The 26,727-nt window shown below is 44.3% G+C and overlaps 1 protein-coding gene across 1 annotated transcript in view; it reads left to right on the top strand.

Annotated features, from left to right (window-relative positions):
• The window catches only part of LOC310780144 (adhesion G protein-coupled receptor L3), a 212,853-nt gene that overhangs the window by 129,334 nt on the left and 56,792 nt on the right, over nt 1-26,727 (top strand). The window contains exons 10-13 of the mRNA XM_083640702.1: nt 7,730-7,913; nt 12,527-12,649; nt 13,802-14,007; nt 19,614-19,790. Coding sequence (XP_083496828.1) covers nt 7,730-7,913; nt 12,527-12,649; nt 13,802-14,007; nt 19,614-19,790 — 690 coding nt within the window. The remainder of the gene's footprint in view (nt 1-7,729; nt 7,914-12,526; nt 12,650-13,801; nt 14,008-19,613; nt 19,791-26,727) is intronic.

Raw genomic sequence — 26,727 nt, 5'->3', positions numbered from 1 at the left:
TGATAAAAAAAAATTATTGAGTAGATTTTTTTTACAAGAAAGAAAAAACAAAACACAAAACATAAACATTTACATAAAACCTCTACAACCACATACACAACCAGATTCACTCAGAACCCTCCTCCCCGCAGGATCCCCCCCTCCACCCACAAAACCAACAGTATATATATATATATATATTCAATATAATAATATGTGCCCTTCAGGACATATCAACCCAGGCAGGATCAATAAGTGGTCTCTCGTGATTCTGAATATAGCCGAATCACTTGGTTTGTCCAAGTAAGTATTAAAAAAAAAACGTCTATGGGAAAATGAATGGGGAAGGAGATCTCTGTGTCGAACCCGGAAGAGGGCATGACTTAGGCACTCCATAGAGAAATCAGGGCCATAAGGCGATTGTACTGAGAAAGGCAGGCGGCGAGCCAGCCAGGAGGGGGGAGAGGGAGATCGCCCTCAACCAGCATCAATTTCCCAGACCTCATTTCATCAATCAGCACACACACACACACACACACACACACACACACACAAACACGCACACGTGCGCGTGCACAAAACACACACAGGCACACGCACACACACACACACACACACACACACACACACACACACACACACACACACACACACACCATGAGTTGACTTGGACATGTGCCAAGCTCACGCTAACATCCACCTCTCCCTTCCTTCCTCCTCCATCGGTATAAATGGCCCATGCAATGCAGCGATTCTCGACCAGTCATCATCCTGGTTCCAACTGGAACATTCCAGCAGGGGGCGAACCGACGGTTAGCATTTCCTCATGTACTAAAAAGGAGAATATAGCTTTTCCTGCTTGGTTGGAGTCATTCAGCACGAGGAAACAAGGCAGAAAAAGTGGTGTTGGTTGGGAGTTTTGCTGCAGTAAAGTGAGCCGGTACGTCTGACAGATGGAGTAGCAGTGTGCTAATAGCGGTAAAATAGCAGTAAGAAACTATCACTTTGGTAGCACTCAGCTACACCGGCGGTGGTGACGGCACTGGGGTGCTGCTCGGGTGCATCTCTCGCGCTCCCGCTTCCAACTTGAGGTTGGAGAGATGAAGCTCGTTTCAGCCCGCTCTCCTGGAATTTTCGTGAAATAAGCACAAATGTTTTGAAATGCAAATAGCGCGCTCTGTGCACAATAAGTGGGAGAAATAAGTTCAGCAGCTTTACAAGGAGGATACATAAATAGAAACAGGCAGTGGTTCCATATTAAAATAGCAGTGAGCAAAGTAAATGTGTGGAGGCTGGTGGGTGGTGCATGGGTGTATACATTTGCCTTTTCAATCTGGAAAGTCGGGTTCAATTCCCAACTCATTTCATTTTCAGCCATTTGTTTTCTTACTTTATTTATTTTGCATGTTTTTAGCGGGGGGGTCCTATCTGGAGGAAACCCCAGGGGAACATGGGGAGAACATGCAAACTCCACACAGAAGGGCCCTTTTGACAAGCCCACCTGGGCTGCAGGCACTGAGGACTTGGGGATGGGGACACACCCTCAGTGCCCACAGTGTCCCAGGCGGGAATCGAACCCAGGACCTTCTTGCTGTGAGGCGACAGCGCTACTACTGCACCACCGTGCCCCCCATGTTTTCTTACTAAATCATGAGCAGTTTCCTAAACCTAAGCCTAACCTTAAAGTTAGTTGCCTAACTTCAATCTGTGCTGTATTTGAAATAGTTTTTGACTTCATGATTATTTCACAATTAATTTATTTTTGAGGTTGTTGCTCTTTTTCCCTGGCACTTATCACATTATATATATAGTATATTGAACAAAATGTCCTGCAGTTTGTCTCACTTCACATCCCCACACGGCCATCTTGCTTGTGTGACATAATTCGGGACCCGAGTCTGCGGAGATCCCCCTCAGCCGTCCTGCCATCTGATGGAGGTTTGAGAGTGGCTGTCACAGCTGTCAATCAGCCCCTTTTTAGGAAAAACTATATTTGACGTGTACTTCGATTTTTTTAGTTTGGCTCATGTCCCATCCACTAACATGGAGGGGGCAGGACCTATAACCTATATTGGGACCAGCCACAAGCGGGCGATCAAATTGTTTTGGCTTCACTTTTGAGCACCTGTCATGATGCCCATGTCGTGTACAGTATATGTGCAAGACTGTATGTGTATGCATTATTATAGCAAGCATAGTAAGTCTCATGTGTACATATACCTACTGTGAGCCCCTGTCTTCCTATAACGGCATGCTGGCAGTGCTCATGTATATGTAGCCTCTAATTAGCCTAATGTCTTTCAATCGCTATATTTACTCACACATTTGCATACTGTGCTGCACAGGCTGTATTGTCTTAAAGGCAAATAGGAAATCACTAATATGCAAAGCAGTTAGACATGATGTTGCTATCTGTTAATGTAAATCAATTTGCTTATAGAAAAGTAGAAGGTAATGGCATGGTACTGTTATTTTACCATAATGGAGAGTACAAGCGCTCCTTATGCATCCCCTCATTAAAGATGCATACATATTTATGGGGCTATTTCTGCACGCTCTTTGTATTCATTTTCAATTTTTATCTCCGTTCTTAGGCACAAAATGAAGTATGACGCACAATATGGCATCTTATGAAAAACCCTTGATTATCTATTCCCCTTTCACACCAACGGTCCAACCAGGGTTATTCCCAGGTTGATTTGGGCTATGAAAGGGTTAATCCGGGTTTGCCCGACCCGGCTTTGGCGACCCACCTCAAGATGTGGGCTGGAAAAGGGTTGATTCCAGTGTGAATGGCACCACCCGGGTTGCTATTTGTCATGCTAATATTCCTATGGCATGCCTATGCTAATAGTCCTGCATCTCTCTCAGGTTGTGACCCGGGTCTTATCTGAATTGTCATGACCAGAGATGAACCCGTGTTGACTGACTTGGTGTGAATTGACAAAAGAAGGGTTGAACATGGCTCAAGTAACCCTGGGCCAACCCTGGTCGTTGGTATGAAAGCGGTATTAGGTTAAGGATCAAAATAGTACTATATTACAGTAATATATTACACAAAATACGGAAAAGCAAATAGGTCCCCTTTAAGGTTAAGGTTAAGTCTAGACAACTAAAAGTATTTGGTAAAGGTTAGAGTCAGGTATTGGTTGAAAAATGAAAAAATGAAAATGAAAACATCCTGCACAGCAGGAAATGTCTTTGTACAGTAGTAGGCTATGAGTCAGGAATTGAACACTCGAGCTCAGCACCCATATTTTCCAGCGCCATATTTCAATGTCAAACGACTGCGTGTTTTAGTCTTCTGAACTGCCGTTTCACCAAATTCACAGAAGATCATACAGAATGACATTACATTACATTTCACAACTATAAGTACGCATTTTCCTATGCGAACACACTAATGTAAGAGGGTGCTTTCCATTTCAATGTACTTGCTGTGTACAAGATGGCATTATCCTGCAATGCCCTAGCCTGGTAACCGGCCTCAATGAAAGGGGCTGGTTACCAGGCTAGCAATACCCGCCCCGTTTCACCGAGTATGTACCGCATCAGTTTATGACCAAAAAGCCACGTAGAGGACATGATCAATATCCTGCATCTTATTGGCACGTTGCTCATTTTGAAGTTGAACTTAATCTTGTAATCATCCAACTCTCGTACCCAGATAATTGATACATTTCACTGTGTCCCCATACCAAGATGCTAAACGTGTTTTATCCTCCGCGGGGCAACATTGCATGCATACTAATCACGGAGATGCGCACTTTGTGTTGTTGTGTTGTCAGTTTACTGCTTTGTGTCCATCTGTCTTGTTCATCCTTGAAGAGCCAGTAAGAGAATTGATTCCAGTATGAATTTTTCATATACCCTATGCCCTCCCTCGTTTGTTTTGGTTTCACTCTTTCTTGATCAATTATCCATTGCACATTCTCTCCTCGTTAAGTTTTTTACCCATCACTTGGGCGTTTGCACTGGCGGCGCCAGGATTCATACAGTAGTGTGGGTGGGCCTACAGACAATCAGGTGGGCCCTCTGAGATGCTAGTTTATGAGCCCAACAGTTACACCACTACTTGCCTAAATCTCCCCCAGTTTCTTATAAGAAAGACAGCATCTCAACCTGGCACGCTGCCCCCCCTATAACCATGCGCGTGTGCGCACACTTGTCAGACACCAGAGCAGCATGACACCATATACTGTAGCCTATACTGTATATTCAGATTAAATCATAATATGATTTAATCTGAATATACAATTATGCTGTAGCCTACACTGCCTACACAGCCTACACACCCCAGATGCAGACGGACCAGCTAAAATACAATCAGCATAACTCAATAACTCAAAAAAGGCAGATAAACAAGCAATATTAGATAAACAGTGTAGGCCTATCTTTGATGATTGCAACAGGAGACCCCTGAGCTTTTAACTGTAATAGTTATCTCACAGCTGCGGGTACATGAACGCTATTTCTTTACTCTGAATGAATTCATTCCGATTGAGGATTCACCCGCAAGTGTTTACATTGTGTGCTAAATGAAAGGATCGCCTGGTGTGTGTTTTATGTGCTCCAATGTACGTGCGGTAATCATCATAATAGTGTCTGACATGCGTAAAATACACAATCCAGAACTCTAACACGGGCTTTACAGTATGTTTTGGAAAGATGATAATGCGCCGGGCGCTTGGCACGACCTAGGCCCACCCACGGCACCGCATATGGGCTTCTGAGAGCTGCTCGTCCACCTTGTTCTCTCCTTTGTCTGCTCGACGTTTGAGAGAAGCGTGACAGCCTCCTCTGCACGTCCAGCAAGCCGTTCCCTCACGAAGCATTATTCCACTGTTCCAAGAAGTGGTGAAAATCTAGCAGTGTATATACAGTATATATATATATATATATATATATATATATATATATATATATATATATATATATATATATATATATATATATATATATAGATGTCATCGCCTGAAGAAAAAGAGCTTCTTAATTGAGAGTGAATCAACCTCTTGCCTCCAGCTGAATGTCAAAAGGTGCGGTTGGAGATTGGGAGATTGGCTGCAGATAATGAATAATTACATCAAAGTTGGTAGGCTGTGTCTTTGTGTGTGTGTGTGTGTGTGTGTGTGTGTGGGGGGGGGGGGGTGCATATGGGGGTGCGTGTGTGCGTGCGTGCGTCTGTGTGTGTGTGGGCACTCCCACATGTATGCGTGGATATTTTGCTGTGCCCCGGATTGTTATTGTCTGTGTAGAAGACAGTGTGTGTAACTGCCCGTGTGTTTGTTCACGCGCATCAGCGGGGGCAGAGGTGTGTGTGTGTGTGTGTGCGCGCTTGCATAGGTTGGTGTCTCTGTGGGGGCGTGGCTGGCTTAAATATGTGCAGGGGATGTTTTGTATGAGGAAAAGCCAGCTGGTTGCTGTTTGAAATTCTCTTCATCTCCGCCTAGCGCCATGAGTTGAATACAATCACTCATTTGCTCTCGTGCTATACGTCTTGTCACTATCAGATTGTTTCAAAGCATACATTTTGTACACTGTAACTTATCATGATAAAGTGGACGGCCATTACGCGTCAGTTTAGTGAATGTAAAATCTGTAATAATTAATAATTTTTTTGTTTTTGTTTTCAGGGATTGTTCAAAAATGCATTTGATACAAGCAGCCAGGACTGATGATCTCTCCTCTAGTATCCCCTTTGGTTTTTCTCCCCCCCTGCGGGTTTGGAGTCATTCTCCAACTCTTCATACCCCATTGATCAAAAACAGGAATGTAACCGCGGGGTTCACACTGAAGTGTAGCTCTCTCGCACCACATTAGTGGAGCTCTCTCTAGCCTACTGTAATGTCTTGATCCCCCCTCGCCACCCCTTCTTCTTCTCTGACATGCACTTGTGATGGAGAGTGGCTTCCATTCTGACGGTGTGACAAAGTCAATGGTAAATGGACTGCATTTATATTATAGCACTTTTATCCAAAGCGTTTTTATAATGTGACTACATTCACCCATTCACACCCCGAAGGCGGCAAGCTGCCATGCAGGGTGCTGGCACAGCCATCGGGAGCAATTTTTGGGTTCAGTGTCTTGCCCGAGGACACTTCGACATGCAGACTGGAGGAGCCGGGCATCGAACCACCAACCTTCTGATTAGTGGACAATCTGCTCTACCTCCTGAGCCACAGCAACAAGGGCTGTGTAAATTGGCTTTTGAAGAAGTGGGATATAGTATCAGTGCCGGTGGGTTGTGATTTCTGAAAATATGAATTAGTATCTTCATAGGACGAATCAGTGCCACTGCAGCAGTTAACTTAAGAAATAAAGCGGAAAAGTTCTGTCAAGCAAACGTTAATATCTCAAAAACTATGCATCACATCGCTTATGTTTTGACATTCTGAGTGAGAGCAGAAGAAGCTCAAGACGATCAGATGATCTATGTAGTGTTAAAGTTGTGTGAACTGTCGCAGTTTTTAAAATGACCTGCATTTAGTACAGCCTGCTAGAGTGAGACACACTCAAGGCTGGCTCCATAGGGTGAGGGTCCCATTATAAAGGCTGAAAAAAAGCACAAAACATAAACTGCGTTTTCTCAAACAGTACAAAAGATAATTTAAAGCTGAATTAAGGTGATGGAGTCCTAAAGGTGATCGCTCGTTCAAATGGAGTGTCTATCTTAAAGTATGAAGGAGTAGTTACAGTACAAAGAGAGCATGGTTTCACCGTGAACTGCTGTTTAAAACCAACGGCAGTTGGTTTTAGTCGTCTGCTGTAGTCAGTATGAAGCCGGTTTGTTTACCGACACTGATCCCTGGTAGACTCCTTTGCTCTGTAAAACATGGGAATGTTGCCACTATTCGCTGTGCAATGAAACTCCTCGAGATCACGTGTCCGACCACCTAATGGCTTTGAAATTGCTTCCTTTTCCATGGCATTCCGTCTCATTTTGCTCTGTCGGAGCGCTGCTACAGGGAATGAATGGCTTTGCTTGACCAATTAGTATTCCATTCATAAATCTTGCCATTGGCATTTTTAAATCTTTAATGGCTCTCAATTTTTCATCGTGTCTTGAGAACGTTCTCCCGAGCTTACCAGCTACACCATTGTTGCGGTTAGATTCAAGCAGTTTAGCTAGTGGTTAGCTACTATTAGTATGCAGGAAGGACGGCGTTCATCTGAATGGTTGCAGTGAGTTGCCAGCAGCGAAAACCTTGTACGACGATTGGCTTCTGAACTGGATTTGACAATGTTGCGGTATTTATTGTACGGTAGTGCTTTTGTGCATTGGGATTGTCTGCGAGGAAGAACATTTATCGCCACAATTAAGGACTCTAGCCTCAAGTCATGTACGTTAACCATGGGCCTCTAGTCTTGTAAGCTTTGGCATTTTCCCTCTAGATTCAAATAAATAGCAGCAACAGCAACCTAAAAACATAATAGGCTACTGCTAATTAATTTGTTGCTGCTGTTTGAATGACAATCTACTGTATTGCCTGAAGCATATTTAAGGAATTTTAAAAGGAGTTATGAAAATTGCTCTGCAGAAAGATCACAGAGGGAACTCTCAATTCAAATAAAGAACTAAAAAGAGAGTAACACTTCATGCTTCTTCCTTGCGATTACCCCCCCCCCCCCTCCCCCTTCATTTCTGAACCATTTGTGAACTCTTTGATCTTCCCTCACTCATACCACTTAACCAAACCACCGTGAGCTCAGCTTCTTTTGACTTAACCGGATCATTTGGCTTCTCCAGGCCATGGTGGAGACGGTCAACAATCTGCTGCAGCCCACGGCCCAGTCGGCGTGGAAGGAGCTGAGCACCGCCGAGCAGCTGCGGGCAGCCACCATGCTGCTGGACACGGTGGAGCAGGGCGCCTTCGTCCTGGCCGACAACCTGCTCAAGACCGACATCGTGCAGGAGAACACCGAAAATATCCGTGAGTATACTGAAGACATTTCTGCTGAGTATTTCCCAGTGCAAGTGCTGCTTGAATATCTGTAAACAGGCATCTGGAGAGGGTAAAAGCACTCGCCTACCACCGTGGTGACCCGGGTTCAGTTCCCGGAACAGGTACCTTCCGGCTTGGTCAGACGTTCTTACAGACACAATTGGCCGTGTCTGCGGGTGGGAAGCCGGTGGGGTATGAGCCCTGGTCGTGGCACTAGCGCCTCCTCTGGTCGGCCCTGCGACTGTTCGGGGGTGAGGGGAACTGGGGGCAATCCCACGCGCTAGGTACCTTCTGGTGAAACCCCTCGCTGTCAGGTGAAAAGAAGCGGCCGGCGACTGCACATGTATCGGAGGAAGCATGTGTGCTAGTCTACGGCTCTCCCCAGATGGGCAGAGTGGGTGGAGCAACGGCTGGGGAGAGCAATGGAAATTGTCCAAGTACAATCGGGGGGAGAGAATTGGAGAAAAATCCGAAAGGAAAAAGTGTGTAAACAAAAATGTTATGTTGGCATAAACCCTTCTGAGAAAACCTATTGGTTTCAATGTGTTTCTTTTATTTTCTTTGTCAAAGAAACAATCAGAACACAATGACAAAAAAACGTTGCGCTAATGTGATTGTCTTTTCCTGTATGAGCAAAGTAACTTTGGCAAAGTGAAATTCATTTCTCCTCAAGCTGCTTTGCAACGGATATGTGCGTGGCTGGACGACTCAGCTGTTTTCCAGCGTGGTCTTCATAATGCGTCCCAGTGGCGTTTGTGTCAAGCGTCTTAAGTGTCTCATCCCTCTCCGGCGTTGTCCGTCGTCTGGGGTTACAGAGTTCACCATATAGCTATCGATCCAGAGTGCTCTCATATTGACAGCAGAGCTCTTGAGGCCTCCTGAACAAGAGTGAAGGTCACTGGATAAATGTTCTCCGCCTCGCCGGGGGTTAAGTGTCGTAGAGGCTCGCTTATGGGCCACCCTTCTGTTGGGCGTCGTCTATAAATTGACATCATTATCTCTCAAATGATTGTGTTTATGCTCATGTCAATTGTTATCCTGAATAACGCGCCGGTCTTGCAGATCAGGGGTCGATACTCTTATCAGTATGAGCAGCGATCGAGCGCAGATACTGGAACTTCTATCTTCAGCGCTTGCATTAGTCCTGGGCTATCAGCTTTTGGAGGAAGCATCCGTGTTTCCTGCATCTAAATCTTTGTACGTCTCAATTCTCCCCGTGCTTTCTAGTGTATGAAAGGAAAGACATTTTAATGATACAAATGCTTTTCATAACTGAATACATCTGTTCTTGACTCAAGGGAATCAGCTGTCTACAGTTACAGCCATTTGCTGAGCCCAATTTTCAGCTGCTGAAAGTAAAGATGGATTTTGTGCGTGCGTGTTTGTTTGTGTGTCAGTGTGTGCGTGTGCATGTGTGTCTGTGTGTGTGTGCGTGCGTGTGTGTGTGTGTGTGTGCGTGCGTGTGTGTCATTGGGTGTGTGTGTGTGTCTGTGTGTGCGCGCGTATGTGTGTGTGTGTGTGTGTGTGTGTGTGTGTGTGTGTGTGTGTGCGTGCGTGCGCGCGTGTGTGTGTGTGTGTGTGTGTGTGTGTGAAAATTCCGGCTAAGTCTGAGGCCAGTTGGGAATTAGGAAAAAATAATGTTATGATGTACCGCCCCTCCTCTGAACGGGTGAGTTTTTTTAAATTCCTGCTGCCATGGCAACCTTAAAATATAGGTCTACCGACTTGGATAGCGAGCGTAAGGAGAATTAATAAAAACTTTTTTTCCCCCCCTATCTGGCACACAATTCACCGGGGTATTAAGGAGATTCTGAGCCCGTTCGGAGGGGGGATGAAACAATGCCTGCACAGCGCTCGTGAGATTTTTTTTATAGTGTATAGCGCTAGTCTGGTTAATCATGAGACGCTGACATGTTTACTAGGCCTTATCTCTCTGTTTGCTCGGCTTAGTTTTTCAGCCGGTCGGCTTTGCCGGCTCGTGCAGTACCTCATGCCATCCACACGCTGCTTAAATGAGGGAGCGGAGACCTATAAAACCAGCAGTTAATGAATGATCTCTCACAGGGAAGGCTGTAGCTCACACCCTCTCTCTACCTGTTATTAATATTTGCTTTTTTATCGGCGTTTTGGGAGTCGCTTTCCGTGCCGTTGCGTGAAATCAATCTGCAGTCCGAAAGCTTCCTCATAATAAAGCTCGCTCCAGTTTTAGGCTCCTCCGGCTGATAATACGATCTATTTTCTTCGCGGAAGGGATATTTATGTCCCCCCTAAGCCGTTGTGTCTGTGTTTGTGTTTACACGTCAACAGCGTGTGCTCGTCGCCGGGCTTTGTCCGCGCCAGCTCGCCTCACTTTCGCCGCGATAATCTTAGGGACGGATTTCCACCGTTTGGCGCGTTCTTTCAAGCGGCTTTGAAGGTGTCGCCTTTGGGAACGACTTCTATGGCGTGGAAGACATTTCCTAAAGCCCGTCTTAAGCTCTTGTACACAACCAAACAGGGTAGGGGGAGAGAAAGACCCCACCCCCCCTTGATTGAAAAGGCAGCCCTGGAATCCTGGGAATCCTGCACTATCCGGGGTATTGTCTTGAGTTGAATAGGAATGCATCACACACACAAAAACATGCCTTTGCAAAAGCATAAGAGAATGATAATACACATGTTTTTGTTTGAAAAGTGAAAGCACTGTATGAGAGAGGCTGGATTAGACCGTAGAGGCACAGGGAGGATTATTACATGTGGCGTCTTTTGTAGCTTTTTGTGGACACCAACCTTGATATTGACGTCAAAGGCAGCTGACATCAAATCATGGAGTTGAACACGTTATCGGCCTTACGAAGGCTCATTTCTCACACTTACGAAAAATGTCGTATTTCAACTTCAGCGTTTCCCCTTGTCAGTCCATTTGCAACGTAACATTTGTGTGATTTTTCTTCTTTTTTTTTTGTATTTCTGCCCCGGCGATGAATCAATTGATTCATCTCAGTGGTTTTGGGGATTAATGTGACACTTAGGAATAGCTCGACTTCACGCGGGCGACCAATACTTGAGATTGCGGCGCGCTCGACTGTTTTATGAAAATGAATTGTATCAAAGCGTCATAACTTTGATAGAAGGAGCTTTTGCTGTCGGCCGGCCGCCGCGCTCCTATCAGCATCTCGTTTTCCTCTGCTGCATGACGCGCCGGTCTTTCAACCATAAATCAGGAGCTCTGCCTCAGACACAACAGCTGTTGAGCTGCGGCAGAAGAAGCGAAGCTCATCCTGCCTCCTCGTTCGTCTCTATCTCCTCCATCTTGAGCCGCCCGCCCTCTTCGATAAAACGATTCCTCGAAGCGAAAGGCCTCTTCCTTTCTCGCAGGGCAAAGAAAACATCTGCTTTTTACAGTTGAGGCGGCAACTAGGAAAGGGCGCGGCACGTCTTCCTGTGTGTTTACACCTGAACTCTATATATACTGTAGCGTGACTGTTAGCCCCGCGCGGCGCGCACAGATCAGAGAGTGGAGAGCGAGGCGATACTTCAAAGCCACGCGCATCCAAAAAGGATGCACTTCATTTAGCACTCGGCGACTGTACTGATTAATGAAATCAATTACGTTTACCGAAGAATGGCTTTTTGAATTGGAGAAGGGCCTGGAAATCTATTTGAAGTTTACATATGCATAGAAAGGTTAAGTGCAAGGTCTAGAAAGCAGCTTTAATCAAATAGCTCTTACATGGCAAGTAGCAGTTTTATTGCTTTTGATGGCCGCCATGCGTCTCTCTCTCTATCACGACATTAGTGCATGTTGAAAGCATGTTTTACACGTACAGTGGCGGCCATCTTTAGTTTGTACTCCCAGCTGAAAGACTGCTGCCATACCAAAGAACTAAACTTTGTTACACCATTAAGGGACTTGCGTCACAGAAATTAATGGTAGCTATAATGTTTATAAAGAGGTTGAATTGGTTTAAGTTATGTTAAGTTAAGTTTAATTCTATAATAAGAATGAGAAGTGTCCGTGTGTGTGTGTGTGTGTCCGTGTGTGTGTGTGTGTGTGTGTGTGTGTGTGTGTGTGTGTGTGTGTGTGTGTGTGTGTGTGTGTGAGCAGAATTTCGGCCGGCCACAGCTATGCCGTTTTACGTACGATCGGGCTAAAACTTTCAGGGGGTGTAAAGAGCACCCTTGCGGGTGACCTGGTAGAGCCGGATTTTTTAAATTAGATGATTGCCCTAATTACCTAATGATGTGATGTCATCAGTGATGATGTCATCAGTGATGATGTCATCTGCGACTCGCAGTGGGCGAGCTGCAGGGCGGACGAGGCCGCGAGCCCGCGCAGCGGTCGAGCCTAGGAATCGATTGCTAGTTAACTTAAGTTTCTGTTTGATCTTTGCTTCATCTGTCAAGGATCTTGGCTGGCAGCCGAATGGTCGGGCGCCAATTGAAGATCGCTGCATCTGTATTGTCAAACCTAATGCATTTTGACAGTTGGAGGACATTGCGCAACACAATGCAAGCTCAAATAGTGTACATTGCTATGGTTCACATCTGCGTTTTCTTCGGAAGCACTAGCTTGGCTACACTTCTAAAAATGCTGCTGGGTTTGCTTTGTATGCACGCAGAGCTGGAGGTAGCCAGGATGAGCACGGATGGTAATCTGCCCGACCTGAGGTTTCCACAAACCGGAGGACAGGGAAACTCCATCCACCTCTCTGCTAACACGCTGAAACAGCACGGACGAAACGGTGAGTGAATCATCTTGGACTGCTCTGCTATTGTTGAAATAAAGGGGACTCTTTGGTCTGGTTTCTGAGAGAAGTTTGACCTAGCTAAAGTAAGAGCGCTGTTGTAAGTACAGCAGTTTCCTGGCAGACATGATGTACTGTAATTAATCAAAATGGCTGGAAAGTTCTTCTGTCCCTGTTTTGGACGTCGCATTAAGGGGAAATTTCATGGCGCCTTTGTGGGGATTTCATTACAGTCACACTTGTGAATAACTTTGAATTTGCTGCACAAATGCTTTGCCGGCCTGTGTATAAAGCACACGGTTCTGTCAGCATGGTTTTGAATGGGAGAGAAGCGCCGTGGAATTAGTTACATTCAAGTCTACCTCTAAACTGTGAATGAGGCAGTTACCCACAATGCACGACTATACCTCTAAAACTGTAAATGAGGCAGTTACCCACAATGCGCGGCTATCTTCGGGAGCGACGCGGACCCATTTTTAGCCTTTATTATCAGCTCATGCAAATCGGAATCGACTCAAGCTGAGCTCGAGTGACTAAGACCATGTCCAGCCATGCCCAGGCGGATCATTATAGCCGGGTGGCTGATAGTTTCCTCGTCATCACAGTGCCGTTACCGTAGTTACCGTAGCGCCTCAATTGTTTTGCGTTTTTTTCCCCTCTTCATCTGAGTGAGTGATCTCCGTCGCAGCGGGAGGGTCTTTCTTTCATCTCAGCGCTCAAAAGTGAGACGGCATGAGGGGAAAGGAATGTGAACGAGAGAGAGAGAGAAGGGAATAAGTAACAAGAAAAATGGCTGCCTTTGTCAGAGCCAGAAGAAGAGTGGTAATCACATTTTCACAGAAGCTCAATTAAAATGTTTTTTTTGTGGATGGATGAAATGTATTTTTTTTTTTTTTTTTGCGGAACTGTTGTCACTTTTTGGACAGTTTTATTGTGTCTAGGTTTTGTACACAGATTCTGCTTTGTGCTGTAATGAAGGTTGTTTCTTGCCATTATTTATTACTTGTCTTTTAACAACACATGCTAGAATAAAAAAAAAAAAATTAAAATCCCAAATGGATCATGATGCTGCATTATTGTGATATATTGTATGTTCTTCAGGTTATTGTGAAAGATGATGGAACGTTGTGCACCTGTGTCGTCTTCCAGGTGAGATCCGGATAGCATTTGTCCTGTACAAGCACATTGGGATTTACCTTTCAACGGAGAACGCCAGCATGAAGCTGGGCAGCGAGGCCATGGCCACCAACTACTCTGTCATCGTCAACTCACCGGTCATCACCGCTGCCATCAACAAGGACTCCAACAAGGTCTACCTCTCTGACCCCGTCATTTTCACCATCAGGCATCTACAGGTAACTTTCTGTCTGAGATGTTTGTCTTTCATTATTTTAACTCGAAATGTTGCACTCACTTCTACCACCACGCGCTTCGGGCGCTTGCGCTGTTCTGTGCGGCACACTCCTCCGCCTTATACTGTATATACAGTAGCAGTGAGTTTTGAGAGAGAGCGTGTTTGCGTTTAAAGTTGAGCTGAAATGGCATTTCCAGTTGATGTGATTCCTTATCATGCCATATCCCCAGTGAAACAGGGTAGAGAGGTGGGACATAGCACGTGTAGGTGTTTGATTGGACTGTTGGAAAGTGGGCGTGTCTGGGGTGAGGGACTGAACTGACTGAATGTGAGGGGCGATGCGAGACGAGTGCACTGTGCCTCAGAGCAGAGCGAGACAGCAGTCCGCACCGCAAAATGATGTATTTTACCGGACAAGTCTGAAACATACAGTACTGGTCACGTTTCAAGAACACTATGTCCAAACACAATATCATGTAAATACAGGCCTGTGCACTGTGTGCTCGCTGGCTGGCTCACTGTACCCAGCAGCCCCAGAGCAGAGGACCAACAGCTGACTCCCTCCGGGCGCGCAGCCTCCTTCTCCCTGAGGAGAGTGCTGGCTGCCCGCCTTGAAGAGTGCCACGAGTAAATAACGATATTCCCGGAATGCGAGTTAACGAGCCAGTTACATGTCCTTTGCATTCTACATGAAATGAAGACATTGCTGTTTATATTATTTTGTATGTTATATACTTATTGGCTAAGTATATTAACATTTATGGGCTAGAAAAGTCTGCCCATGTACGCAGCCATGTTGCTTGCTCGGAATTTTCTCCTAGCCATGAAGATTGATTGACAGCTGTCATATCATATCAAATTGGCTTGAAATGTCATAGTACTACAGCACCTAGTCTCTCCCCAGACTCAAATATTACGTTGAATCGCTGCGCTCCACATACTACATAAGTGAGTCTGTGACACAGCCACTGCTGGTTTTGTAAGGCGGGTTGAAATTGAATGAGTGACAGGTCGTAGCACCGCTGAGAGAGCGGTTCGAAAAATGGGCTGCCCCTCCCGTGTCGTCTGATCGCAAAGTCGTTACTGATTGGGGAGGACTGAATCCATCCCTGGCATAAGACTGGCCAAGTGAACGGTTCCCTCCCATAAGTAGCCGGCTGAGGGAAAGTGTCCCAGACCCAGAGATCTGCAGCATGCAGTAACGTAGTGTATCAGCGCAAGAACTCTCATGGGTCTGGTGTTGAGACTATACAGCATCTGACGTCAGCACACTGTAGATGCCCTTATGAATCAAAACGGCATGGCTGACCTTTGATGTGAAAAACCAAAGAAAATAGATTTTTGTGATTTTTTGTGTGTGGCATACTGTACATCGTTAAATAGGTGCACTGTATGACCATGATGTGATCTAAAACAGTTAGAAATCAATTTCTTTTTCATTTCAGCTTGATTTTAATATCTCTCTCTCTTCCTCTCTCTCTCTCTCTCTCTCTCACACACACACACACACACACACACACACACACACACACACGCACGCACACGCACACGCACACACAGAGACACCTATTTTCTCGATATCACTCCAAAGCCCTTCCATTACAATTTCCTCTGCCCCTCAAGCAAGCCCAAGACCCGAAGCAAGAAAATGAAGTTTATAGAAAGAGGTTTAATTAAAAGAGGCGCAGGAAAAAATGAATTGTGGAAAACAAAATGGCTCACAGGATGATGGTGGGGATGCATAGATTGTTTTTTATTAGTTTTGAACACATACCAACCTGGATGGCTGAACACATATCAGTCCTATATTGAGCCTCACTGGAGGCTGGTTAGTCATTGTCTCCCCCTCCACTCCATTATATCCTCCACACCCGACTAGCCTCGAAATATGCCTGTTTGGTCTCCAGTATGAACAGTGCCTTCAGTGATTATAAATATATAAGTAATAAATATAATATATAAATATATGCCTGTTTGGTCTCCAGTATGAACAGTGCCTTCAGTGATTATAAATATATAAATAATAAATATAATATATAAATATATGCCTGTTTCGTCTACAGTATGAACAGTGCCTTCAGTGATTATAAATATATAAATAATAAATATAATATATAAATATATGCCTGTTTGGTCTCCGGTATGAACAGTGCCTTCAGTGATTATAAATATATAAATAATAAATATAATATATAAATATATGCCTGTTTCGTCTACAGTATGAACAGTGCCTTCAGTGATTATAAATATATAAATAATAAATATAATATATAAATATATGCCTGTTTCGTCTACAGTATGAACAGTGCCTTCAGTGATTATAAATATATAAATAATAAGTCTAATATATAAATATATGCCTGTTTGGTCTACAGTATGAACAGTGCCTTCAGTGATTATAAATATATAAATAATAAATATATATAAATATATGCCTGTTTTGTCTATGAACAATGCCTTCAGTGATTATAATTTATAATCACTGAAGGCATTGTTCATAGACAAAACAGGCATATATTTATATATTATATTTATTACTTATATATTTATAATTTATAAATATATAATTTATAAATATATAAATAATAAATATAATATATAAATATATGCCTGTTTCGTCTCCAGTATGAACAGTGCCTTCAGTGATTATAAATATATAAATAATAAATATATATAAATATATGCCTGTTTTGTCTATGAACAATGCCTTCAGTGATTATAAATATATAAATAATAAATATAATATATATAAATATATGCCTGTTTTGTTTACAGTATGAACAGTGCCTTCAGCGATTATCGGGGTGGTCGTACCGCCGTGAGAGAATGGCGGTTGTTCTCGTGTGTGTCCCTCCCACAGTGGGAGTGGGACATGGAAGGAAGCATGAGGAAAACATGGTGCCGGAATAGAGAGTAAAACGGGCGATGGCTTATGCTGTCAAAATGGAATGGTGGGGAAATGTCAATGCAGTTATTACCATGACTCACCTGGCTTAAGTAGAATGAATTTGGACTGTAGATTCAGCATTTTGACTGTTGGTCTAATGTAGGGCCACTGACGTTTTCATACCCTTTCCTCGCTCAGATGCACCACGTTCAATAAAGCAGTGCCCTTTGGAAAAAATGTGTTCCCTCTACTGCAGCTCCCTCCCTATATAATACAGGAGCGTCATCAGGAGATCAGTACATTTTCATTTCAGTGTGCCAAAGAACTGTAAATGCAAATAAACATGAACAAATAAATAAATATTCACAAATACTGTAGATTTTGCGTAGGCTCACTATTGAATGTAATCAAAGTTGACCCATTCATTACATGGAGTAGAATACCTATTATTATACTTCCACAGTTAATGGAATAGGGCTGGACAATTAACCGAAAATGTCTTGAAACCAACATCTAGAACCTCTAACCGACTTAATCGTGCTCATGTCCGATAATTTGGCTAATTTTTTCCCCAATGCGTTCGTTCATGAACTGTCTGGATAATAGGGCCAAGATAATATGGAGAAGATATTAGTCGCAGCAATTCCTTTCTGTTTTGAACCTTTGTATTTGGGTTTGAGAGCAGACATGATTAAGGGGTTTGAAGATAAATCTATGTTTGACGTTCTGTTAATGGCGAGTAAGAAAGCTCTCACGAGAAGATGGATGACAACAGAAACACCCACGGTTGAGGACTGGCTCAATGTGATCCATGATATTTATGTGAGAGAAATTGCTTTAAAACTTGAACAAGAGAAATTTGACAGATGTTGGAATTCCTGGACGGAATATATATCCCCATTCAGATCTGACTTGAAGTAAAACAAGAAGATAATCAACTACGCTAATCCATGTTTGTTTTGTGCATACTTCCTTTTTAGATGTATAGTACAAAACTTTCTTGTTTTGTTTTTTGTTTTTGTTTTTTAGTTTTCTTTGGATCGTACATGGATGCAGCTGGACATCCTTCGTTTTGCACGTCTTTATACAAAATGTTGAAAGTTTGGAAAAGGCTTGATTTTTGTTCAAGTACAATGTAAGATGATAAATGATGTGTATGATGATGTATAACGTGGCATGTCCTGCATAACATGTATGCACCCTGTTTCAAATACAAATTTAAATAGGAAAAGAAAAAAGACGTGTTCAATCACGTGCTTCCCGCCTGTCCGACTAACGTTAATCCGCGTTTAAGGGTTCACTCAAATCGTTGTAGTGTTCGGATCTTAACTCTCGGGTTTCCTCTCACTCCACTGTCAAGCCACGTGACACAGCGAGAGGCATGAATGTCCTGTGGGCGTGTTTCAAAATAAAAGCCATGCCAAGAAACATGTGTAATCTTCCAAATAAATGCAGTTTCGACAAAACACATGTTGCAACTGTTTTGTTTTTCGCTCGGTGCGAACATGCAAAAGCCCATCCCACACACATCCGCATCCAAAAACATAACAACCAAACAAACATCAAATAAATAATCCATCATTAATCATAATCAAAGTCATATCGCCCAGTCCTTGATTGAATAGAAGGCTTTACTCTGTCATCTCAGATGCACTGAGTGTGCTTCAGAATAGAGATTTGCCCTTCAAAATCAACATAAATTATCCGGAATCAGCTGCGCGGCGAGCGTGGCTTCTCACTTTGCTGGCTTCCCACAGTCAACGTCCCCTTCGACGCACGAGGTTTTGGATCAGTGGTCTTCTGGGATGACGCCTGTCCTCTCGTTATTGTTTCGCTTCCTTGCCTCGCCACTTAATGGGACCAATTAAAAGCCATTAATGGCACAGACGGTCATCCTGTTCCCGTTTTTGCCGCGGAGCACGTTACCGCAGCTTCTGCTGTGTGAAGGGTAAAGACAGTCAGCGGCAAATTTACATTTACAGAGGATCAACCTTATTAGACTAATTACCCTACTGGAACTGTGATACTACAGGAAAAAGCCTCGTTCCTCACAGCTTAACGTGTTTATGCTGAGACATGAGATACATCTAACCTTGGAACCTGTGAGGCACGGAGAAAAGGAGTTTTGACTTCGCTTTTGTGTCAGACGCCACAAAGTGAAAGTAATTGGGCTCAAGAGGGAAGGGGGGGGGGCGGTGGCGCGACGGTGTTGATGCATCTATTTATCAGCTGTTTTGTTTTTGTTCTGTTGTTGTGTGCCGGCGACTTGAATGACTTTTGCAAAGTGGCAAGTGAGATAGCGGGGAGGAGCCTTTAGTCGTTAGGGCTGTAGCCTGGCGGAGACAGCGGTGGCACCCATTAAACAGTGGGGGCGCTCCATTGTCACGCCGTGAAAGTTAAAGAGAGGTCAGAAAACACAAGGGAAAAACAGGCATGGTGCCACTTGATGCCGCGCGACAGTCAAAACCACCTGCAATTCACTTAAGAGTGTTGAAGGATCGCGTAGGAGAAACCACACGGCTGTATTTTGAGCCGTTTCTAAAACAAAAGGAAAGCAGTTATGGAGGATCTAAAGGTGCGAGATACACTGGAATTACCTCCACTCGCTTCTATTGAACCTGGCACGGGTCAGGCTGACGAAAGGGAACGTGTGTTTTTCCTCCTATTAATTCCGTCGTCGTAGCACACGCTAATTGCCGTGTTGTTTGCCCCCCTCGCAGCAATCCAAGGAGAACTTCAACCCCAACTGTTCGTTCTGGAGTTACTCCAAGCGCAGCATGAGCGGCTACTGGTCGACGCAGGACTGCCGCCTGCTCGGCACCAACAGGACCCACACCACGTGCTCCTGCACCCATCTCACCAATTTCGCCGTCCTCATGGCCCACGTGGAGGTCAAGGTAGGTCCCATCCTATTTTTCCACACCGATGTGCCGTTGACCAAAATGTGGCTGAAAGAGAGAGGAAAATGCATTGGTGTTCAGACCCACTCGATTCCTGAGATGAACAGTGGACAAGAGAAGCAAGGAGGACCCCGAAACTGTTTGAATCATCTCTTGCGTCGCTGCCCGTTAATTATATTTTTTATAGTTCCTGTGCTGTTGAGGTGAACAAAATAGATCGATAATTGTTTGTCTGACCTGCACGGCACTTTGCAGACTACCATTTAAAGCGCCAATAGTTACTCTAAGCTTTTATTCATATAGTTTTAGACGTCTTAGATGACATTTGCCAGTGTAAAGTCTGTATTGAGTGCAGCCATCTAAACCCTTGAGTTTGGAAAAGGTTCAAAATATATGGTTGTCTCCAGTCTGCAGTGTGTTTTGTGCATGCTGAAACGGCATTGAGCTGCCCACGTATGGGTTTTTACAACGAATGTTTTCTTTAGGCTTTCCGTTTTGAAACCTAATGAGATGCAGCACAACACATCTGTTGATGGGCACTTGACGAATCTCTCTATTTGTTTTCACTACATGTCTCTGATTCTCCACGCTCATTCTAACCTGACCTGAATAGATTCCGTGATGTGGGAGTTATTCGTTGTTTACTGCTTTAATTGACATCAAGGGGAATCTGATGGGTTCGCCTTGCAGAGGTCAAGCATTTACTTGATTATTCTCAGCCATCCCCCAGCTCTCTTTGACTCTAATTATTTTGTTAAGAGGGAAACAAAGTGAGAGGAAGACATTTATATTGGGAACATTGCGAGGTTTGCTCGCTTTACTGTTTGGCACGCTCTCGCATCTTTTGTGTTTTCCGGGCTGCCACAGAAACTCAGTCAAGTAGATATGTCTATTGGGAAGTGGGGATGCACTGATATGGACATTTTGGGCCTATACAGATAGCCTATTTTTCAAACACCACAATTGGCCGATATATATATATATATATATATATATATATATATATATATATATATATATATATATATATATATACATACATACATATATACATACAGTATTCTGCCCTTCATTATACTTTGCAATGAATGTATTGTAACATTCTTTCACATAACCAAAATGCCTTTTTTAATTAAAAATTTAAATGTACAAATAACATTTTTTAACTTCCTTCTATTCAAACTTGCATGTCTTTGAAACAGATTAGTGATGCAATATTATGCTGATGATGAGTATCAGCCACTGCCATCATGTGAATTTAATCTTCTCGGCCGATGAGCTGATTGTAGTCAACAATTAAAAAATCGCACATTTCCGATACTCAACCGATGTGTGAGGGGAAGTCGTGTGGAAAAAATACAACAGGTAATACTGTCATTTTGCTGCGATATTTCTGCGGAGTGGCCACGAGTTCCTTAGGAAATGCAAAAAAGACAGATGAAGAGGAAAGGAGAGGGGTAGCGAGAGAGAGAGAGAGAGAGAGACATGTTGTTGAGAGAGAATCGGGAGAACGGCTGACCGGGGGAGAAAGTAGCTCTGATGGTGACAGACGCCTTAATTATTTCTGTCACCGGACGTTTGAGGAGCTGACTGCTGACGGAGCAGAGCAGCTCTCGGTATCTTGTGGCATCTGTCTCTGTGGAGCCTCTCTTCTTGAGTCACAGCAGTTCCAGGCCCGGTTCAGAGCCAGTGCCTTCAGAACCGGCTCTCAGCCAGGAAAACGGCTTCCAGAGTGGCACCAGCTTTTTCCTGGGCTAGACGACAGAACCGCTTACGTCAGGGGCCGGGGATGGGGGGGGGAGGGTTACTTCTGCAGACAAAGCAAGCACGGCACAGCACAGCCACTGGATGAATGGAGAGACACACGCAGCAGAGCATCTGTCTGACTGAAACCTGACTGAAACCAAAACAAAGTGCCCTATAGATATCTAGTGCAGCTCTGTGGCGATGTCTGCAGCGCAGTCAGCCTGTGTCAAAACACGGACCAAGGAGAACTAAGATATTCCAACCGATGACATTTGTTTGCATGGTTATTTGTGAACATATGCTAACATTTATGGGCTAGCCATTTACTGTAGGGATGGGGATCAGATTTTTCCAATACCGGTGCTAAAACGATACGGTGCCGGTTTCAAAGCACCGGAGAGCGGATATTTCACTCTGCAGCTCGGCCATGCCACCCAAATGAGGCATCTAAATCTGCGTTGCAATTTGATCCTGTAAGTATCAGTCGTAAAGGTACCGGTACCGGTAGTGGTACTGGGTTTCAGTACCCGACCCCAGCCATATTAGCCCCCGGTACCCTTGTTGCAAAGCATTCAGAGAGCTTAGTATTCAGACACATAATGACAGGGCTCTCTAGTCAGTCTTAGAAAAGCCCATGGAAAAGCAAATCGGTTCCTAGAAGGTTCACAGTTGAACCAGCTTTGAACCGGCACCAGTCCGGCACCCTGGTGCAGTCGGACTGGGTCCAGGGTCCACCAGGGTCCAGTTGGTGGAAAGGGGGGGGGTATCGGTAAGTGTTGTCCCAGTTGGCCCCTAGCCAGCAAACCACAAGGCCCCATGCAGACCTTCCTTTAACCTCCCCCCTCTCCCCAGTGGCTCTCTTTTAAGTCTCTCTCTCTCTCTCTCTCTCTCACACACACTCACACACACACACACACACACACACACACACACACACACAATGCACATTCGGTCAAAAAAAAAAAAAAGCAGGCACAACACTCATGTACGGTCATTCAGACACGCAGATGCAGTCTGGTTTTTTTCAGTGGAGGAGAGAGAGAGAGAGGGGGGGGGGGGTTCACTGTTTGACACTCAGCTGCGTGACTTTTGGAGCGACTGAGCTCTCTGCAGGGCTCAGGCCCGGCCCGCAATGGAGGAAGAATGGAGGCCTTCACAGAATGAAAGGGGAGAGGAAAAAAAGAGGGCAGTAAAAGGAAGGCTTTCAGTCAAGCCAGTCCCGAACATTTTGGAAATCCCGAGGTTGCATGTGGCGTTGTTTTCACTGGAGGAAAACAGTCGTTTTTTCGGGCCCGATTCTGAGTGCTACTTTCTTTGCACTTTGATGTTCTAAAAGCAGCTTGTTGGAAGGTAGATCTATTTGACAGACTGTCATGGTTGTGTGTCTGAGAAGACAAAGTGAATGGAGGGGAAGTCGGCGTGAAAGAGGGAGAGAGACGGAGAGAGAGAGAGAGAGAGAGAGAGAGAGAGATTTCATAAATGGAAGTGACCGTGTGTTTCCGTCGCCATGGCAACAGCACATACCACTGAGCATCCCTGCATTGTTATTACTCATTACTCTCGGAGCAACAGATTATATTCTAACCTTGTTTATTTCTCAGTGGCATCACAGAAAGGAAAACATACATACAGTATAGGCAAACTGTAATTACAATTACATAGTCTTGCCTTTGGAGGCCAGAGACTCGCTATCTCCGTCATCGTTCATCCGGTTGTATTCTTGGCCCGATGGGTCGTGCGGGGAATAATGACCGTGTTATATTCAGAGATCTCTATGTTCGAGCTAATAAGCTGTCATCTGTGTCGCGCTTGTATCTTATTGTTACTTTTTAGCATCAAGTTATGATTGCGCTCTAAGTGCTGATGAATGCCTCGCACAAATTAGAAGTGACAAAACGCGCCTGCTTGGCCGTGTCACATTATGAACACTGTCACTTTGTCCTTGACTGGGATTTGAACTTGCTGCTCGGTCCTTCTTGACATGCAGATGTAACAAGTGTTGCTGAGCACAATTGAAATGCATTTTTGTGGCCGTGACCTCGTGTCTGTCAGAAAATACACCTCTGTGTGGACACACTTCTGTCACAAAATACAATCAGAAAAAAAATGCATTCTATATTTTCAGACACATAGTAGCCTACCACACCTTGCAAGTGCTACATTTTAAGCAATATCACATGAGAGGATATCAGCACGTCTGTGATTGCACTAGGCCTGCGACCTTGTGCCTATGACCCAATCGACCGACATTGCTTTTATACAACTGTATAAACATTCATCAAGTAATGATTTACATAAAAAAAAAATAATAATAATAATAATTTGAGACAACAGATGATTTGTGTCTGTCTCCGCCAACAAAAACATTCCTCTCAAGATTACACGACCAAGTGCTGCCAAGCAACAGGTAAACTTGCTGCCTGCAGTTTCCCGACAGCAAGCTAGCTAAGCTAACGTTAGCTACATACACACTGAAGCGTCCTGTGTGTTATGCTGAATATTATCACTCATGGCCATGGGGTCCCTCTTATCCATTCATATTGCTCAACAGAACTGTTGTATAAGCTGCATGTTGTATGGACATAATAAGCGTTATACTGTACAATGTTACATGGAAGTAGCAAACATCACATTATGCAATTTTCTGTCTGCAGTAGAGATGCAGCGGTATGAGTTTTTGACGGTATGATAACCTTGGACAATAATACCACCGTTTGACTGTATCACAGTATCACGGACCTTTATGTGTTATTGTGAAATCTGGCAACAAAAAAAATACATTTTTTTTTTTTGCCATTGAACAAAATATATTTAATTTTATTTATTTCATCTAATTAATTTATGTCAAACTAAAACACATCATAATATCAAATAAATGCTTATCGTGATGACTTCTTGATGATCACAGGCTCAGCTACACTGATTGCTGAGACTGGGCAGCCGGGGGGGAGGGGCCACATAACTGCACTGTGTCTGGGCACTTTCTCTCTCAGGGGGAAACAGCTGATACCGTGGTGAAGGTATGACGGCAAATCTTAGTGGTTTTGATAGCTTGACTTTTTGAAACCACAGTATACCTTCAAACCGGAAACCGCTGCATCCCTAGCCTGCAGTCTTTAACCTTCCATCATTTAAGTTCAGCGCTAAACCTCAAGGTGTTATTGAGCAAAACTTCGCAGACTTTGACGCCAAATATTTGTTGAACAGACTAATTAGCTGCCTTCCAACAATAAGTGCCCTCTGCACAGCGCCTTTCTGGAGTGAAAACTTTGCCCACATTCACATTGATATTCATATTCATATGGAACCTTTGAACTTCAGTATGGCTGAGATGATTACAGCACAGCAGTGGAGATACTCGTGCAAACTCCACCGGCTGCGTCTCTCACCGGGAGTAATTATGTTTGAAGTCAATTATCACTCTTTTGAACTCACCATAAGTCTTTGATCTGTGCACACGGAGAAGAAAGTCACTCAAGTCGGCTTGATCACAACTGGGCTAAATGTTTTAACACTTCTTAGGCATGTGGGCATTGTTGTGTGAATTGAAAGATGGATAAAAAAAAATATTTTCTATATGTTTTATTTGCAATTTTGCAATTTTACTCGGAACAACACAAACGAAACAAACGAACAGGCTCAGACACAGGAAAAGAAGGAAAAGCATACATATAATATCGACAATTATTACAATGTGGTGCTACCAGCCGCATAGGGTGCTTACAGTATGTGCTTGTAAGAGATGTTGTGCATGGGGTCCCACGCAAGGGGTCCATGAGGAACCAGCCGGGCAGGTCACCCGCTGGCCCCAACCTCATCGAGGTAGGCCAGAAACAGGTCCCAAAGTTAGAAACTTTTTAAGTGAGTTGGATCTCAGGGATCTGAGTCTCTCCATCCCTATAACAGAGATCATATCCGTCAACCACAGTTGGAAAGAAGGTGAAGAGGGGGACTTCCATTCTTGCAGAATGAGTTTTTTTTGGCAACAGTTGTCCCCAGTGTCAGAGACTGTTGCACAGCTGTGGGGAATTGAACGTAATGATCTTAACCAAAATAATCAAATGCTCTTAGACAGTCACGGAGTCTTTTTCATTCGCAGACTCACAGGAACTCAAAAATGTCAAACGACTCAATCATGCCTCCCCCTCGCCGCAGCACAGCCACCCACACTATATCTGTCACAAGCAGCGGATCAGGTAACTGCTATTAGGAAATCACAGGGGGATCAAGTGCTGTCACTACTGTCTGTGTCGCCACTCAAACGCTTTGTTTGCTAATGTGAGCTATCTGGGCGGAGAGCCGCTGCATTCTGACTGATTCCGCTCCCCAAGTGCACAACCGCCGTCGGCAACGTAAACAAATTAAACGCCATTCGCAGACGGCACAGCTGTGTGTTAGAGATTACGCCTCTTTTGTGTCGTCTGTAGAAACGATTGCAAAACGGAGGGTTTTTCGGAGAGAGTGATGCGAGTGGGTGTGTATACTTTGATGTGACTTTTCTGCGAACGTTGATAATTCCAACCTGCAGCTGTTCTGTTATTGAGCCTTAGAGGCATCCTGCGGGTAAGCGTGGCTGAAGTGTATTGACAGGCCTTGGAAATAAATTCCCTCCAGTCAGCTGGATATTGAAAGAGGGGGATTTATCTCGGTCAAGATTTCCAAAGGTGGTGACGACTCACTTCGGCTCGTCGGAGGTAGGCTGGCGCCTCCCCCTGAAACCTGCAACGTTAAATTGTCTTTCACACACACACACACACACACACACACACACACACACACACACACACACACACACACACACACACACACACACACACACACACACACACACACACACACACACACACACACACACACACACACACCTATCATTCGACAGTGGCGGCGTCATCTTGTGTTTCGTGTGTACAGATGTGCCACTTCTTTGTTGTATAAGCCTATAGCCATCTCATTTTGTCCCACTACTCTTTGATAGATGCAGGGCTACATCGCTACAGACTCAAAACAACAAAGGGCACACACACACACACACAGAGCAGGGCCGATGTTGCACCAGGGTTGGCTTATCTTTTAAGAGTCTCTAATGGCTCAGGCCCACTCAAGGTCCTAAGGCGGCTTGCTCCTTATTGAGCAACCTCCTTTGAATTAAAGCCTGCCAGTTAGCCAGTGGCTGTTGTGAAATAATCTT

This window comes from Poromitra crassiceps (genome assembly GCF_964638095.1).
Source record: "Poromitra crassiceps genome assembly, chromosome: 7".
NCBI classification, from domain to species: domain Eukaryota; kingdom Metazoa; phylum Chordata; class Actinopteri; order Beryciformes; family Melamphaidae; genus Poromitra; species Poromitra crassiceps.
This window is presented reverse-complemented; position numbering and strand designations above follow the sequence as displayed.